Source organism: Staurois parvus, unplaced genomic scaffold (assembly GCF_062004578.1).
Source record: "Staurois parvus isolate SC_StPar_1 unplaced genomic scaffold, SC_StPar_1.0 ptg000093l, whole genome shotgun sequence".
NCBI lineage: Eukaryota > Metazoa > Chordata > Amphibia > Anura > Ranidae > Staurois > Staurois parvus.
In genome coordinates this window covers 1,187,637-1,207,052 of record NW_028317889.1, presented here as the reverse complement: position 1 = coordinate 1,207,052, position 19,416 = coordinate 1,187,637, and the positions used below count along the sequence as shown (strand labels likewise).

The window sequence follows — 19,416 nt, the reverse complement described above, 5'->3', positions numbered from 1 at the left end:
CGAATCACCCCATTGGTTTCTCATATCCCTAGGGGTCTCCAGCAGTGCCATCTCCTCCCTATAATACCTAAAGTCTTTCTCTCTTCATACCCCTCTTGGGATTTTGGTGTTTCCTCCAACCTGTAGTAGTCTCTACTTTGGGTTCCACCTCTCATAATGGGTTAAGTGATATTTCAGTGTATTGTGGGATTTGATGGACTGAATCATACCAGTGGTTTCCCATATCTCTACCTATGGTAGTCTCTAGTCTGGGTTCTCCTTTATAGGAGAACAAATCCACCAGGGATAGTGGAAGACTCTCCTAATGGGATAAGTGATATTTCAGTGGATTGTGTCATTTAGTGGACCGAATCACCCCCGCGGGTTTCTCATATCCCTAGGGGTCTCCAGCAATGCCATTTCCTTCTCATAATATCTAAAGTCTTTTTCTTTTGGTGTCCCTCTTCGGATATTGGTGTTTCCTCCAACCTGTAGTAGTCTTTACTCTGGGTTCCATCTCTCATAATGGGTTAAGTGATATTTCAGTGTATTGTGGGATTTGATGGACTGAATCATCCCAGTGGTTTCCCATATAACTACCTGTGGTAGTCTCTAGTCTGGGTTCTCCATAATAGGTAAAAATCCACCAGAGATAGTGGAAGACTTTCCTAATAGAGTAAGTCATATTTCAGTGCATTGTGTCATTTGATGGACTGAATCACCCCTGTGGGTTTCTCTTATCCCTGGGGCTCTCCAGCAATGCCATTTGCTTCTCATAATACCAAAAGTCTTTTTCTTTTGGTGTCCCCCTTGAAATTTTGGTGTCCCTCTTGAGATTTTGGGGTTTCCTCCAACCTGTAGTAGTCTCTACTCTGGGTTCCACCTCTAATAATGGTTTAAGTGATATTTCAGCGGATTGTGAGATTTGATGGACCGAATCATCCCAGTGGTTTCCCATATCCCTTGGGAAATCCAACAGTGATATTTCCTTCTTATAAAACCTAATGTAATTTTCTCTTGGTGCCCCACTTGGGATTTTAGTGTTTCCTCCAAACTGTGGTAGTCTCTGCTCTGGGTTCTTCCTCTCATAATGGGTTAAGTAATATTTCAGTGGATTGTGGGGTCAGGTGTTCTGAATCATGCCAGTGGCTTCCCATATCCCCTGGGTTTTCCAGCAGTTCCATCTCCTTCTTATAATATCCATCTATTACTCTCTGACCTCTTCTTGGGATTTTGATGTTTCCCCCAGCTGCTTTAAAATATTTCAAATTACTTAAAAAATACATTTTCATGTTAAAGCTTATTTGAGATTTTAGAGATTGGGTTATCTAATGATAACAGATATATCTGTTTTGGGTGGGGCTGACCCTTTTATAACACGGAAAGCAAATCACGGAGGATAATAGTCCTCGGCAATCCGTTGACAATCACCTATTGATATTCCGATGGCGGGGACAAAATGTTAAATCTGAATGATTGCCATGAGGTACGGCATTCATATGTACAATGCATATTCACAGGTATTTGCACTTTCCATTTTAACAAAATGTCGAGGGACGCTTTGCTCCTCGACTGATTAATCTCAGCCAGTCATCGGTAATAATGAAATCTGTGAGCCACGGGGTATACGTTTCCCGGAGTATCTCCCAAACTGGCTTCTAAAATACACCGGGACTCATTTATAAAGAAGCGGCAGAGTAATTAAAGCCCAACAGAACTATTCATAGCAAAAGATATGCAGGCAGATAGACATTGTATTAATAATTTCCATTTTAATAGACTTTCGTGCTACAGCTGTTGTACAGTGTGGCTAAATATGACTTTACAGTCGAAATGGGCACCAAAGTTAGACCCAGGGCTCTCTGAAATCAACACTCAGTAACCGTACTGGTGGGACACCAATGCAATACAGGTCTGGTGAGGAAACTTGTACAGAGGGTATGAGAGATGGTGGTATAGAAGGTTAGGCCAAAGAGGCAGAATGAAGACCCCATGGTATGGTTGCGAGTGCCAAACTAGAAAAAAAAGAGGAGAGACCAGATGTGACGGGAATGACTTTGGGTGGGGGGCCCATGGAACACAGCTCACTTTGGAGGGGTGAGGAGACCCCTGTCTCAGCTCTCCATATCCCTCTTATGTGTAAGTCACCCTGTGCCTGTTAGGGGTACAGGGTGATCTGTCCTAATATTGTGTAGACATGTATAGGTGGGGTGGGGGGTTGTTGATTGTTTAATGCCATGTGGTTGTATCCCATTGTTCTATTGTGTGTCTTACTTGGGAGCAAACTATTATGGGATGTATGTGTTTGTGTATTGGCTTGGTGGGGGGGTGGCTGCTGATGTGTCTCTTGTTGCTAGATGTTTTGCCCCGCCATGTGTCATTATGCTGGGAGGGGGGAATTGTTTCCTTGAATGTATATATCTTGTATCTGTGTTAAAATAAAGTAGTCTATTTCCTGATTTATTACAAGACTGGTCTCGTTTAGTCTTGTATGGTCAGCGGTGGTGTCCATGGACAGTGTTCGGATGGGGAAGCGGTATTATAACGGAAATACCCAAGTGCAGTCGGGGTCCGGTTCCGTTACTCCGGAGAACTCTAGTGTATTGTATATCTTTAGCAGGGGTCTCCAAACTTTCTAAACAAAAGGTCAGTTTCCTGTCCTTCATAATATGAGGGGGCAGGACTGTGACCAGCGTGAGTTGAAAATGCACTGGCATCAATGGGAATAAACAGTGTCCCATCACTGGTATTAGTGGGAGGAATATTAACATATCATTGGTGTCAGTGGGAGGAATAGTGCCCCATCATTGGTGTCATAGGGAGTAATAGTGCCCCATCATTGGTGTCAATGGGAAGAATAGTGCCCCATCATTGATGTCATAGGGAGGAATAATGCCACATTTTTGGTGTCAATGGGAGGAATGGTGAACCATCATTGGTGTCAGTGGGAAGAATATTGCCCCATCATTGGTGTCAGTGGGAAGAATAGTGCCCCATCATTGGTGTCAGTGGGAAGAATAGTGCCCCATCATTGGTGTCAGTGGGAAAAATAGTGCCCCATCATTGGTTTCAGGGGGAGGAATAGTGTTCCATAATTGGTGTCAGTGAGAGGAATAGTGCCCCATCATTGGTGTCAGTGAGAAGAATAGTGCCCCATCATTGGTGTCAGTGGGATGAATAGTGCCCCATCATTGGTGTCAGTGGGAAGAATAGTGCCCCATCATTGGTGTCAGTGAGAGGAATATTGCCCCATTATTGGTATCAGTGGGAAGAATATTGACACATCATTGGTGTCAGTGGGAGGAATAGTGCCTTATATCAGTGGGGGGAATAGTACCTTATATCAGTGGGGGGAATAGTGCCCAAAGGGCCAGATAAAGGCAAGCAAAGGGCCATATCTGGCCCCCAGGCCGCAGTTTGGAGACCACTGCTCTATAGTATAGCTGTTGGATCAGAAAAACTTATATAGGTATTTAATAGAAAGAAAAATAGAAAAGCAGAAAAATGTATATCTGGTGAGGTTGTGATTACCCCATGGGGTGAGGTATACAACCCTCCATGATCGCAGGTGGGGAAAACCCCTGTCCCTATACAGGATATAAGTGGTCTCCCGATGTCTTGGGGGTCCTGATAAAAACACAGAGGATTTTTTTTGTTATCTCCTCCTATCCATTTGTAAAGAGGGGTGTGGCTACTACTCAGCTCTGTCAGCATGGGGCACTGCAAAGAGAGGTCAGCATTCTCTTTAAGGGTATTTTAAGGCATAATCAGTCACTAATGGTTCCATGCAGGAGGACAGGACGTTAACGAGAAATAAAACAAAGAGCAAACTTGAAGTTCTGCGTGAAACTAGGCAAATCTGCCACAGAGACGTTTGAGGTGATTCTGCAAGTTTATATTTGCACTTTGTTGTAACTTGCTGTCTATGATGAAACAGCAGACGTGGTAACGCACATGGTCAGAATAGCACCAATTGCACAGCTCCCGATGTACACAGGATGATGGCTTTTGGTACACTGACTTATGAAGGTCCTGTGACTGTGCGTGCAGTCTTGTGCTGCCATTGCTGCAGTTGGTGTTTTACAAAACAAGTCTGGAAACTTTTTTCAGATGGAGTAGGGAGGTGTTAGGACCACATTTTTATTGCTGTTTGTATCTCCACTGGGAGATCATTCTTCATGTGCAGTCATCAGGACAGACAGTGAGAGAAAAGCCAAAATCCGTGTGAGGTCCTTCAGTTGGCCATTGGGCTGCCTATCTCATAGACCTGGTGGAAAGAAAAATGGTCAACTGAACAAACGCTGACAACAATGCTCCTAATTTTGAGGCTAAGCATGGTCATCCGGCCACAAGAAGTCTGTTACTGGCAGGATCTCCAGGTAAGCATCTTTGTAACAAAAAAAATATTTCCTAAAGAAAATTATATACAGAGGGGGACGATGCCAAGATCTACAAAAACAGATCTACAGTTTACTTACACCAAGTTAAATGATCAAGAAAGATCAGCCTGTCCACTAGACTCGTCATTGGGTTGATTTAGTCCCCGTGGTCACCATTCCCCAAAAGAGAAAATCCTAATGTGAGATTTAAAGAATAAGTAGTTTGCATTTGCTACTTGTTTTATATTTGCCATTTTACGCCGGGAAATATTGCCTATCTCAGCAAGCGCCACCGTCCTGTGTTCTCCAAAGTTTGATGCTATCTGCTCCATGCCTACTTTGATGTGTTTTTTTTTCTAGAGAGTTCTTTTGAATTTCAATGCATTGGGTGCATAAAATTACTTTATAAGTGTTCGCAAACATAATTACATTTTCAATTGCAGCCTTTTCATCTCTACAAAGAAAAGTACTCATTTTCGTCTCCGTCTACTTTTGCGCGTGGTTATTTAAAGGTTAGAAGAATTCCGCCTCTGTGTTTATATGCCGGGAAATGTAAAGGCAAATTAGTTTTTGTAGAATTCGCGTTTTGTCTGTAACAAACTTTGCATTCTTTTCTCTTAATTATCTGGATGGATTTGGGGTAAAAACTAACAAGAAAAGACTGAGGATGGTAAGTGGGGCAGGGAGAGATGGGGGAAGATGGTAGGCCTCATAGTCCATAATGACTCGGGAAGGAAGTCATCTCTTTGTTAAAGTGTTACTAAACCCCGGACCATGCATTCACTATATCCGCTCCCCCGACCCCGCATTCACTATATCTGCTCCCCCCCCCGACCCCGCATTCACTATATCTGCTCCCCCCCAACCCCGCATTCACTATATCCGCTCCCCCGACCCCGCATTCACTATATCCACTCCCCCCCAACCCCGCATTCACTATATCCGCTCTCCCGACCCCGCATTCACTATATCCACTCCCCCCCCCCGACCCCGCATTCACTATATCCGCTCCCCCGACCCCGCATTCACTATATCCACTCCCCCCCCCAACCCCGCATTCACTATATCCACTCCCCCCCAACCCCGCATTCACTATATCTGCTCCCCCTCGACCCCGCATTCACTATATCCGCTCTCCCCGGACCCCGCATTCACTATATTCGCTCTCCCCGGACCCCGCATTCACTATATCCGCTCTCCCCGGACCCCGCATTCACTATATCCGCTCTCCCTGGACCCCGCATTCACTATATTCGCTCTCCCCGGACCCCGCATTCACTATATCTGGTCCCCCCAGACCCTGCATTCAGTATATCCGCTCTCCCCAGACCCTGCATTCACTATATCCGCTCTCCCCGAACCCCGCATGCACTATATTCAGTCTCTCCAGACCCCGCATTCACTATATTCGGTCTCCCCAGACCTCGCATTCACTATATCCGCTCTCCCCAGACTCCGCATTCACTATATCCGCTCTCCCCGGACCCCACATTCACTATATCCGCTCTCCCCGGACCCCGCATTCACTATATTTGCTCTCCCCGGACCCCGCATTCACTATATTCGCTCTCCCCGGACCCCACATTCACTATATCCGCTCTCCCCGGACCCTGCATTCACTATATTTGCTCTCCCCGGACCCCGCATTCACTATATCCGGTCCCCCCGGACCCCGCATTTAGTATATCCCGTCTCCCCAGACCCCGCATTCACTATATCCGCTCTCCCTGGACCCCGCATTCACTATATCCGCTCTCCCCAGACCCCGCATTCACTATATCCGCTCTCCCCGGACCCCGCATTCACTATATCCGCTCTCCCCGGACCCCGCATTCACTATATCCGCTCTCCCCGGACCCCGCATTCACTATATCCAGTCTCCCCGGACCCCGCAGTCACTATATCCGCTCTCCCCGGACTCCGCATTCACTATATCCGGTCTCCCCGGACCCTGCATTCACTATATCCGCTCTCCCCGGACCCCGCATTCACTATATCCGCAATCTCCGGACCCCACATTCACTATATCTGCTCTCCCCGGACCCTGCACGTGTTCCAGAATACTACGGGGAGGGAGGGGGAGGACAACTTCCACTTCCAATCGCCTACCATAGCGTCCCTTTTCATTCAGATGGCAACATATAGTGTGGGCTGACACAATAGTACCCTATGCCTGAAGGTCAGCTTGAATTTTTCTTGAAGTTGATCGAGGTTCTTTATTCGCCATTCGAACAATCCTTCGTTGCCATCTTTGATCAGTTTTTCTCTTTTATCCACGTCCAGGGAGATTGGCTATAGTGCCATGGGCTGTAAACTTCTTGACAATGTTGCGCACAGTGGACACAGAAACATTAAGATCTGTTAATTGATACAAGTGAGTTTAATTTACAAATTACAGGAGCGTCACAAACTTGGAATTCCATTATTTCTTTACAATTTTGAGAAGGTGCCAAACATTGTGTCAGATTTGGCTTTTTGTTTCTTCAATTTTTTGTGTCATACCAATGCAAACATGAGAAATAAACACGAGAATGCCGAAACATTTGTAATTGCAACAACTTTCTGGGCGCAGTGGAGCATTATCTGACAGAAATGCAGGGGGGACAAGATTTTTGGCCATGACTGTATATATGTGACAGGATGTTGTCACAGCCAGGGCCATGGATAAGGGGGTACCACCAGTCCTCCTGTACAGGGGCCCAGGCCAGCATGGGGGCCCAGGCAGCTGGGTGAATTGGATTTGGGCAGGGAGGGTGATTGGTATGGTGGGAGGGGATAATTACTGGAACCGATCCCCTGTATGACTCTCTGCAGCAGCTGAAAGATGGCTTTTTCTCCTCTCCCTCCCGCTGGCTTTCAGCTGCTGCAGAGAGAGCCATACAGGGGACCGGTTCCAGTAATTGGCCCCGGCCACACTCATCACCCTCCCCATGCACTATAGGTTTCCCCCTGCTGCCCAGGCCCCCCTGTGTGCTCACCCCCACAGTGCTGCCAGCTTCCTTCATCTCCTTTCAGCAGCACACAATAAGATCTTTCAGGATGGAGAGTTGTGGAAGGGTCCGGTAAATATTTCACATGTACCAGCCCCTTCCTTTCTCGAATGAACACAATGAGTGATCAGTAACAATCACTGTGTACAATCATAACAGAAGCATAGTAAACTATTTTTTTTTTGGAAGGGAGGGCCCTGCCAGGTTGGCTTTATGGGGCACCATGGTTTCTAACAGCAGCCCTGGTCACAGCATAACAGGAAGTGCCTGAACAAGGGGCATCATGGCAAAATTACTGGATATTTAATGTGTTGAAAATGCCTTTGGAAATTAAATAACTCTATGAGAGTTTTGCGATTGGCTTTACATCTACTTTAAGGTAAATTTAGCGCTCCGTAAGTGCTTTTCCCTTGTTTTCAATTTTTATTTCTTTATTTTTTTGGCATGGTGTTGACTTGATGGATGGGTATTAGGTATAGCAATAAGAAGCATCCTTTCCAGTCGAGCTAAGCAGGAAAATCTTATATATAATCATGGAACAAGGAATCGAAAAATGTGTGAGAGAATACTTTGATTACAAACATTTCCTCCCAATTATATCATGATATCATTTATGGTATATTGAACTCTCACTTTTGAAATAAGTAAGGACATTTTTACAAAATTCTGTTGTTTCTTTAGTGCCCTCCTTAATGAGATTTCTTCTCACTTCCTGTCCTGGTGACCCCAGGGGTGTATTTAGCACAAGGCAAACAAGGCACTTGCCTAGGGTGGAAGTTTTCAGGGGGCCAGCTCCTCCCCCCCAGAAGAAGGGATGAAAGAAGGGACATGCTTGCCATGGGAAGCAGATGGGATCCGAGAGGCTTTGGGCTGCTTGATGGTGTATGTAGAGCCCAGAGGCGGACTGACAACTCATGGGGCCCCCAGGCAATAGAGGATCATGGGGCCCCTGTGTCCTCAACCACACTCAAACCACACCCAAAAAAGCCTATGAAAGGTACCAGGGGCATCTCATGGGGTCCCCTAATGTCCCTGGGCCCTCGGGCAGCGCCCGTGTGCCCAAATGGTCAGTCTGCCCCTGGTAGAGCCTGGGGAGAGGGGGCAGACAATTTTTGTGTTGCCTAGGGCAGCACAAAACCAAAATACACTATTGGGTGACCCCTTGTCAAATAAGTTGTCACTGGAACATGAAATGAGAGAACATCTCCTCAAAAAGGACACAGAAAGGGATAAAAACTATATCCAAAAAACTACAAAAAGAAGAATCCCTGGATTAAAGTATCACTTTAAGGTTTTTGTATTGGATTGCAATTTGGTGAGTGGCTGAGAAAACATTTTCATGTCTAAAGATGTGGAATATTCAGCTTGCAAATTACCTAGTGCATAAAATCGGTTTACAAACACATAATGAGTATTTTAAACCCTAAAGTGCTCATTAAAACCGATGTGGTCCACTGCAGAGCTATTCTAATTGATTCAGCACTCTGCCTCATTTCTTTTTGAAGAAAACTTTTGCTGAGACAAATACGAAGGCATTGCTGGCCTCCATCTGAAAATACTAGTCGGCTGGTTGTCATGCTGATTATTTGACTTCAGTACAACCCTGGGTCATCAACCTGGTCTGGCAAGTGAAGTCGGAGCAAAGGCTGAATTCATGATCCATGCTTCCTCCAAATCAGTGACTAAGAAGGTATTGAAGACAATCGACCACTAAGTATGTCAGGCAGATAACAATTTCAAGAGACAGCAGCCTTTGTATTTCACATCAAGTTTTTTTTTCATTATTAATATGTTTCTAAATCCATAAAAAAATTTAATATATGGCTGCTCACCCATTCTTAGATGTGGTGGTTTTCATTTTTCAGGCTTTTGTTCCATATGTTCCCCTGGTCATCCTGCCAGTAACACACTTCCCGTCCTAGGGTGACAACACTCTGAACGGTATATATGGAAGAGCAGCGTTGTCACCTTAGCACAGGAAGTGTGTTAGAACTACAGAACACCTTCCTTTCTCATCAATTCCATAACACAATAGGAAGGAGGTGTTGTTTAGTACATAGAAAGAGCTGGGAGCTATCACAACTGATAAGAAGGTAGAAACGTAATCGACAGAGTGTTGTCACAGCATAACAGGTAGTGCCAGAACAAGGGGCATCATGGCAAGACTGGATATTTAATATATTGAATATATTGAAGCGCACCGGATTTCTGCAGGATCAACAAGGTACCTTGTATACTTGCAGCATTTTCAAAGAGACTAAACATGGGAAAACATCAAAATGGCTTGTCTGCACACTGCCTCGGTATATAGTGAGCTCCTCTTCATAAAAAAATTACTTCAGCTCTCCTACCTATGGGAGAATCCCTGCCAAGTAGGGGCTTGATCATAGAGGCTGAAGCCCTTTGTAACTAAGAGGAGCTCACTATATGCTGAGGCAGTGTGCCTTGGGCGCCATTTTGTTTTAGCCCTCGATGTGTCTGACAAACCAGTATTCCACCCGACCAGCACCTGCAAACAGTGTGATAACAGATTGGAGACTCTGAGTGGAACCAATGTATTTGGTTTTTGGTTTGCCAAGTTAAAACATGGGAAAATATTTAAAAGATTTTTTTTGTGTTTTCTTTGCCCATACATTTCATGTTAATACTGGAAAGGTGCAGTAGCACGTGTTCCTCGGTAGATGTCAGAAGATTTCAGTGGTATCCTGTTTGGTGTAATACTTGGGGCGGACTAACCATTTGGAAACTCGGGCACTGCCCGAGGGCCCGGGGTCAGTAGGGGGCCCCATGAGATGCCCCTAGTACCTTTTTCATAGGCTTTTTTGAGTTTGGGCAAGGACACAGGGGCCCCATGATCCCCTATTGCCCGGGGGCCCCATGAGTTGTCAGTCCGCCCCCGTGTAATACCAGTTATTACCTGTAGGTATCGGACCCATCTTATGTCCCCATATACACAACTAAGCTTCATTTCCATGCCTCCCCTGGAGTTCTTGTGATGGAATCATTTGGAGAACTTTTCCTCACGTGGATGTAGGTCATTACATAGGTCTTTTGCAGTTGACCCCTTTTATTCTCAATTAAAATTGATACTCCAGTTAACTGCTTTTTTATATTCTATATTCCTTATGCAAATTGAAAGAAATGAATATCATGGGTTATGCGGAGTGTTCCTGAATCCTTTATAGGGTCGTAATTATTTAGAGATTGTTGAGAAGAGCTGGTGAAGTTAATGTGAACCACAAAGGCAAATTTTACAGTCCAGAGTCGTAAGACTTCTATGAAGGCGATGATATAACATATTAATCTGTGGTGTGGCATTAGCAATCAATTGATTTGATATCTACCGAAATGCTTTCAACAGATATAATATCGTAGTGTGGGGTGCAGCTATAACAATTGATTGAATTTGAAGGATATCTATTTTTATCTACTAGAATTTTCTAGTCATTTTGGCTTAACCATCTCTGGGTTAGGAATTGACTCATCTGATTCATAGGAAGGAGAAGAATGGTTTCGGCAAATTTGTTTTGAGGTCAGAGAAATGTCTCCAAAGCAGATACTCAGTTTCAACCATTGAAATGTTTTCAAAATGTATTCATTTTTTTTAAATTTTCTTTATTTAGAGGGTGTATTTATTAGTGGTGTATTTAGGGTAGTCTAGTGTTCCTTGTGTTTGTGGGTTCTCCCACTGGGTTGTTGTTTAAATGTAGTTGCTGTAATATTTTTTTTTTATTTTTCTGAAAAAAAAAAGAGACAAATAGAGGAATTTTTGGGCACAAGATAAGTTCCTGGAGATAACCTCCCAGGAGCAATTTAAAGCCCACCTTAATTTGCCTTCCGTATTGGCTCAAATTAATTTTGCCAAAGTTCTGGGTAATTAAAACTCTCAGATTAGCTCACCCCTATTGAATCTTACCTGTCAAAGATGTCCATATCAAGGGTCTACAAGGGTCATTTGAATTGGATTTCAAAACTAGGGAAAGCCTTACCATAGCACAAATAGATATACTAAGCTTCTAATTGCTACTCAGATTGTCCACATTTGTAGTCTCCTAAAGCTACTTTGGGTAGACTGCATCAAAATTGACCGTAAAATCCTTGTAAGTGGGTGATTTGACATCGGTTTATTGAAGATGTCGATACCATGGCCTATGAGGGTCGTTTTTAGTGAATCTTATGTAAATTAGGGATTCCCTTACCATATTACACATAGGAATCCTTCAACTGGTATATCTACTCAAAGCTGACCACATTTGTAGTCGCCAAAAGCCACTTTGGTTAGGTTGCATCCAGATGGATCGTAAAATCCTTTTAAATCCATAATAGTAGGTTTGATGACATCAGCTTATTGAAGATGTCCATATCATGGCCTACAAGGGTCATTCTAATAGTCTTTTAAAACTAAGGAAGGCCTTACCCTAGTACAGATAGGTATCAATGACTTGTTTTAGCCACTCAAAGCTGACCACATTTGTAGTCTCCAAAAGCTACTTTAGGTGGGCAGCATCCGGATTGACAGTGAAATCCTTGAAGTGGGTGAGATGACATCACTCTATTGAAGATGTCCATATCATGGCCTATCAAGGGTCATTTTCAGTGAATTTTTATATAAATGGATACTAAAGGCTTACATTTCTTTTTCTAAAAATAACAAACATGTTATACTTACTTGCTTTGTGCAGTGGTTTTGTACAGAGCAGCTCGAATCTTCCTCTTCTCTGATCTCTTGGCCCCTCCCTCCTGTTGGGTGCCCCCACAGCAAGCAGCTTGCTATGGGGGCACCCGCTGCGCTATGTGTCTATTCACACATGGAGCAGTGGCTCGGCTCCACCCCTCTCTCTTCTTATTGGCTCACTGGCTATGTTTGACAATGGCTTCTGCTCAGGGGCGGACTGACCATTCACCTTTTTGGAGAAAGTGCACCTGAAAGCTATTTTTATTTCCATAAATCTAAACACCAGAACCAATGTGTATTATATTGCAGCTTACCAGTCCTTAGATGTGTTGCATTAGTTTTCCTTTTTTTCAGGCTTTAGTTTACCTTAGTGGCAATGGCAGTAACACACTTCTTGTCATAGAGTGACAACGCTCACTGCACTGTATCTATGGAGCAGCAGCATTGTCACCTTAGGACATAGCCGGATCTAGAGGATTGCTGGGGTGGGCTGTACCCCCCCAGATTCCAGTTGTGCCCCCCCAGGTCAGCCGCCCTATGGGCATTGTGCCCCATGTGCTCAGCTCCTCCCACAATCCCTGCACTCAAGACCGGGACAAGGGGGGCAGCCTCACGTAGTGAACTAATGTAAATAGTAAAGTCCAGACTGGAGACGTGGCAGTGGCAGAAAGGAGAGAGCGAGGAGGTGCAGGCTGTGCTCTCCCCCTTTTGTCATTCCAGTACTGCTGCATACAGTAGATGACACAGAATTGCTCTCACATCACACTTTACACAGTATGAGGACAATGCCCTGCCAACCTTACATCCTCCGCCCCCCTTCCTTTTTTTTTTTACTGCACCACCACATTAGACAGGCTAGATCCGGCCTGCTTTAGGACAGGAAGTGTGTCAGGATTACAGAAACCGCCCCTTCCTCCTTTTCCTCCATACAAGAGAAGGGGAGTTGTTCTGTAGTCCACAAAGAAGCTGAACAGGGCTGAAAGCACTGTTTTGCATTTCAGTGCAATTGAGGCAGAGAGCACAGGAAGTTAGGAGCTCATTGGATTCTTGGCAGGATCAACAGGTCTTTTTTTTCTGCAACAGTACTTGCAACATTTTTAAAAAGTCAAAACATGCAGGGTTGTACTGAATATATTTTGTCTTTTTTACCCAGACATACATTTTACTGGGTAAAATTCTGAAACAACCACCTTTTTAATACTTCACCCGCAGTGCCACCAACTTTGCCACCCATCCAGCTGCACATCACTCCCATGACCCTAACAATGCCATGTTGGGTTAGGTTGGGTGCACCTACTGTAAGTACACAGGAGCACCTCCTCGCTCTCTCCTTTCTGCTGCTGCCACGTCCCCAGTCTGGACTTTACTATTTATATTAGTTCACTGCATGAGACTGCCCCCCTTGTCCCGGTCTTGAGTGCGGGGATTGTGGGAAGAGCTGAGCACATGGGCACAATGTACATTAGGGGGGTTGACCTGGCGGGGCACAACTGGAATCTGGGGGGGTACAACCCACCCCAGCAATCCCCTAGATCCGGCTATGTCCTAAGGTGACAATGCTGCTGCTCCATAGATACAGTGCAGTGAGCGTTGTCACTCTATGACAGGAAGTGTGTTACTGCCATTGCCACCAAGGTAAACTAAAGCCTGAAAAAAGGAAAACGAATGCAACACATCTAAGGACTGGTAAGCTGCAATATAATACACATTGGTTCTGGTGTTTAGATTTATGGAAATAAAAATAGCTCTTAGGTGCACTTTCTCCCAAAATGTAAACTTTCATTTCATTATCAATAATTTCTGTGTTTTTAAAAATACAAATTTTACTGAGTATGAACCCCTGGCGTCTTTAACAATAACTACCTAATCCGTTTCTATCCACTAGGTTAATTTGATGCTGAACGGGAAACCAGTCATTTCGGCCTTTGCTGGTGATAAAGACGTAACTCGAGAGGCGGCGACCAATGGAGTTCTCCTGTACTTGGATAAAGAGGACAAAGTGTATTTAAAACTTGAGAAAGGCAACTTGGTCGGCGGATGGCAATATTCTACGTTCTCTGGTTTTCTGGTGTTCCCTCTGTGAAGATTCCTCGGTTGTAGGACATCGGACAATCTTTCACCTTTGTAACCCGAAGATCATTTTTGTCATTGATGGATTGGTGTCTCTTAACCGGCATCTCGTGTTGGAACTCGGATTACGCTGTCGCCGAATTTCAGTGACATTTCAAAGAAAATAAATAAATATTTTGTGTGTCTCAAACTATATTTGGAATCCATCAGACAGTGACTCTATATGCTAATGTTACTGCTAAAAGCTTTTCTGATTTAATTTAAGTGGAATCTATTTGGCGAAGCAGAGGACCATGGATTTTACATAGTTTGAGAAGGACTTGATCCGTTTAGTCACCTTTGTGTTGTGGACTTCAATCAACTGTTGGCCTTTCGTTGCCAAAATATTAAAAAAAAAAAAAAAAAAAAAAGCAAAAGCTTGATACAATTTATAATGTAATACAATACGCTATGTTGGTTGGTTGTAATGATCCTGATACCTTTGAGTTTCACAATCGTCGTTACTAAATGGATGATCTAATTTCAGTCTTGATGTAATCTTTTAAGTCATTGGTCATGAGTTAAAGGGGAAGCATACCATCCTGATAAAATTTGAGAATGAGGACCATCCAATCATTGTTCTGAGGCCCCACACTTAGACGTTCCTTTATTCTTTGTAGAGAGACCCTGGCTATGTTGACCCCAAAAATTCATATAACCCCTGAAGATGATCACCAGGTTCTGCCATGTTGACTAGCAACCGTGAGACCATTTTCGCCCAAAACTAAAACCTATGACCAGAATAGGAAAAAGTATTATAATCCTGTAATTCTTGGTTAGCTCTATAGTGTGGTTTCCCTGATATACTGGAATGGAATCACATTGCTAGCTATGGGCAGGATAAGTGACCAATCAAAGTAGAATTTGAGCCAAATATTCATGTTTGCATTTTCATTCATGAGTGGACTAGGGTTAGGACCTCTATTTATTTTTTATAGTTGCCCCCTTTGGAAAGACTGTCCCTCCTTTTCTGTTCTGTTGACACTTTTTTTTTCAGGATGTGCCAGTAGGACAGGATGTAAGAGAACTCCCCAGCCATCAGGTATCGCTGTTACCATTCTACAGAGCTCCTAATCCTAATTACAATAATGAGAGGCCTGAGGCTGGAATTGAAGACTTCAGGGCTCACTCCATATAGTTTCAGATACTGTCCCAAGGTGGGGGGGTTATCCTTTCCCATGACAGGCCACTGCCACTCCCAGATAGTTCCAGGCCATAGCTGTAGTCCATCAATGGCCAGAGACCCCAGACTGTTTATCAGCAGATTAAGGAGGAGACCCATTCATTTCCACATTTGCAATGGACTTCCTATAGCAGGCCAGCCACCCCCTTCCAGAGTCTCCCATTCAACAACTGACTCCCAGACACTTCTCAGAGACCTTAGATACCCAGGATACACAACTATATTGCATAGGGAGTGCTGTCCAGCAACACCAAAGCAGGACCCCCAAGATAAAAGACCGTATACCCTGTTAACAAAATCTTACCGTTGGAGGACACAGGAAATTATAAAAAACCACAAGGAGGGTTAAATCCTTCCACATCCAATCCGAAAAAAACAAAACAAAAACAGATTGCTCACCCCCCCTTTCCTCTCATTAGATCCCTTCAGTGCAGGTACTCTGAAATTACAGTTGCTCCAGGGCTTAGTATATAAGGGAAAGCTCTGCTGACTTCCAGCATCCAATCAAGGGCAAGCAAAAATGTTTGTTATTTTACTTGCATGTGATTGGGTATTCTATAAAAAGAAAAGCTTTATCTAATTTATTAAACTCAGGTGCAACTGTACTTGCAAAGTACACAGTCCATTTGCCTTTAGTAGATCAACCCCTATGTCTTATATGCTACCCAAGCCCTTTCAATCTCAAGTCCCTTCAAGGAGTTTTTTTGGTCATCTCTGACCAATCCAGAGAAGCACCTTCTTATGCCTCCACCATCACACCAGGAATCCTAATTCAGTTTGGGCTACAGCACCACTGTATGTGAAACTTGATTTTGCACCCTATCACATAAAGGATTATGTTGGTTCTGTGATGGACTTAAAATGCCCAGACACAGCTGTTACCGGAGCTCCTTAAAGGTCAATATAAGTAGAAAGCAATTTATGTTTGATCGATAGAACAGGACAGCGTACGGCAGTGTCTCCCATTGACAGATGCTCATCTTTTAAATTGTTTATGTTCACGGATATTAAGGGAAAGCATCGAGGATGTGTGTTACTCTTACATTTTTGTCTATGTATGTAACTGAACAAAAGACCAGCTCTCACTCCCCCATTTATAGTTATATCAATCTTAAAAGTCATTTGAAGTCCAATTGGCAGAAATCATTGGATGTACCTGTGTGTGGGGACATTTAGACTAATGGCCAATTCCAAAAAGCAAAACGTTTGTTGTAATCCCACTAAAAAGTGCTAGGTTTGGGGTAAGGTAGGGACATATTTTCATAAAAAAAAAAAGTTTTAAGCTGAATTCCAGGCTAAAGGTGCACCAACACAAAATAGCTCCTGTGCTTTCGTAGGAGGTTCCTGTAATTAAAAAACGGTCACTGCTGCTCTTTCTTTATGTGCAGGGCGTCTGGTCTTGTATCCGCCCCCTCCTACTTTTCTGCAGGTAGCCTGTAATGGGTGGAGCCTGCTTGGCCCCTCCCACAGCACCGCTCTCTGCACAGGGTATGTACAGCACAGTGATGGTGTCACTGCTACTGTGTAACGTACCTGGTGATGGGGCCTGAAATGCAGAGGAAGGCCTCTCTTACAGCTCTGGCTCAGGAGTCCTGGTAAAGTAACAGGGAGCACCAGAGGACAGAGTGAGACGAGTGCCTGATAGGACTTCTGTTGGTGTGCGCTGATGTGCAGCTAGTGGATGGCCCGCCGGCAGAAGAGCAGGAGCTGGAGTCAGGCACGGCTCAGCTGGTTCAGGTGCAGGAAGAAGGATCAAAGGAAGGTCAGACAGACTGGGTCGGCAACTAGCATTCAGATCAGGCAGAAGAGTAGTCAGGAGTCAGGCCAGGATTGGTAACAACAAGGCAAAAAGTCCAAAGGCAAGCCAGGGGTCAGCGCGGGCAGCGTTCAGGCAGAGTCAGGAGCCGATCAGGTCGGCAACAGGAACAGATGCACAGATGCTTAGGAAATGTAGTAGACCAAACGGCACTGACACAAGTAACTAGTGCAGTCTAAACAGTCTGCCTAGCGTGCGCATTCAAGCACCCACCAAATGGCCAGGAGCAGGGCTTACAGGAATCCTGCGCCTGCGCACAAGGTAATATATGGGCTTGAAAAAGCCAAATTGTATTTTTATCCTTTGTTTTATTATATTACAATGAATGTTTCAACTGTTACTCCCATTTTTCCAAGACCTTGAAAAGCCTTAATGGGCTTCCAAAAGTCTGTTGGCTCTTAAGCATGGAACAAGTGGATGATACAATTTAAAAAGGCGAAAGACATTTTTCACTCCATTATTCAGTTATGCTAGTTAGCAAAATGGACCTAAAGACTATCTCCAATACACACAACTGCAAATTTATGGTTAGGACGCACTAGAGTCAAAGGACGACTACGCATGTAGAAGTAGCTAGTTGAAGAGTTTGCCTGAAGACTCCGGAAAGTTGATGCAGGCTGCTGTTGACCTAACATAGGTGCCAGGGGCGGACTGACCATTTGGAAACTCGGGCATTGCCCGAGAACCCGGTGTCAGTAGGGGGCCCCATGAGATGCCCCTGGTGCCTTTTTCATAGGCTTTTTTGAGTTTGGGCAAGGACACTGGGGCTCCATGATTCCCTATTACCCGGGGGCCCCATGAGTTGTCCGTCCGCCCATGATAGGTGCATACTAAAACCCTCAAAGACAGCAAGCCCAGTTGATCTCCAATATTTTGGACTGCCATTATGCCTCGTTGAAGATTGGACTGTTTTGGAGACAACCTGGCCAACCCTTCAATCTTTTAATTGAAAGTCATGTGCTACTTTAGTTTACCAATAAGTCCACTTAAAAGGGCCAATCAAAAGATCACCAATCAGACAAATATCTCAGCATTCAGTATTGTAAGAATAAGGGACCTAACTCAAAGCCAATTTCTACACTCATTGGTGCTTCTAAAGCATGGAACACCAGCCCTGGTTTTAGGAGGTGATCCTTCTCCTTTAAACGCTACCTCCAGTAGACATTTTACACTTGTGGGATTGTTCAAAAAGTTTCTGCAAGGAAATCATAAACAGCATGTTCTAACGGTAAAACAAAACAGATCATTACAATGGCAAAAAAAAAAAAAAATTGCTTAACCGACATCCAAGCCATCCATCTTGCTAAGCTCGGTAAAACAGCCTTGCCCCGCAGGATGGCTGACTCTCACTTCTCAATTTTAATTAGCATGACTGATCATACGCACTTTAATAGAAATTATGGGGATTTTTTTTTTTATAAATATATATATAGATATATACAGAATCACTTTATTAGCCCAAGAAGGTATTTTTTAATTTATATCTTATTTGTCTATTGCACATATTTTATCAGTTGATGCCTTAAAACAATTAAAACTGCATTAATTACCATTGAGATGTACAGAGTAAAAAAAAAATGTTCTAGTTGTAGAGATGCATTAGTTCACATTAGTGAGTATATTTGTAGTCTAGATTTAAAAAAAAAAAAAAAAGAGATCTATGATCTATGATTACCTCTTGGTGTCACAATCATATATAATAAAGGTTAATACGTGATCGACACCTTGACCTTTTGGGTTTTGCAAACACGCTCTGCTGCTTTATTTGGGATATTTATAACTTGGATCGTTAAGAACCTCAGGCTTTGCAAATGCCTCCTGATAGGTGACAAGCAAATGCTACTTACTGTGAGATAAGTACCTTAATCCTCAAGGTATTTTCATGCACAATAAAGGGAGAAAAAAAAAAGAATAAAATTAAAAAGATGTTAACTCTCCATAAACCTTCAGACCACATGAAATTGAAAACCACATGGAAAAAACAAATGTCACAAAACCGCTGTCACTTTCATGAGTATATTATGTTGGAGATTTGGTTTTATCAAATAAATGTGTTACTGTTTTTATCAAGGAGGGGTTGTGTATTGTACTTCATGGACAGCATTATCCTACCAATATGATTCTGCAGATTTGTCCACTGCACATTCATGGTGAACAGGGCCGGATCTAGCCTATCAGATTTGGAGTTGCAGTAAAAAAAGTCAAGAGGCATATATTAGATGTCTCTATCTGAATCCCCCTTTACATCAGGAGTCCTCATCAGAGTCCCTATTTACATAATTAGT

At 43.6% G+C, this 19,416-nt stretch overlaps 1 protein-coding gene across 1 annotated transcript in view; it reads left to right on the top strand.

Moving 5' to 3' along the window:
• CBLN4 (cerebellin 4 precursor) overlaps positions 1-19,201 on the top strand; it is a 39,233-nt gene extending 20,032 nt beyond the window's left edge. The window contains exon 3 of the mRNA XM_089670711.1: positions 13,909-19,201. Coding sequence (XP_089526837.1) covers positions 13,909-14,106 — 198 coding nt within the window. The 3' untranslated portion in view covers positions 14,107-19,201. The remainder of the gene's footprint in view (positions 1-13,908) is intronic.
• Positions 19,202-19,416: the final 215 nt, after the last annotated feature.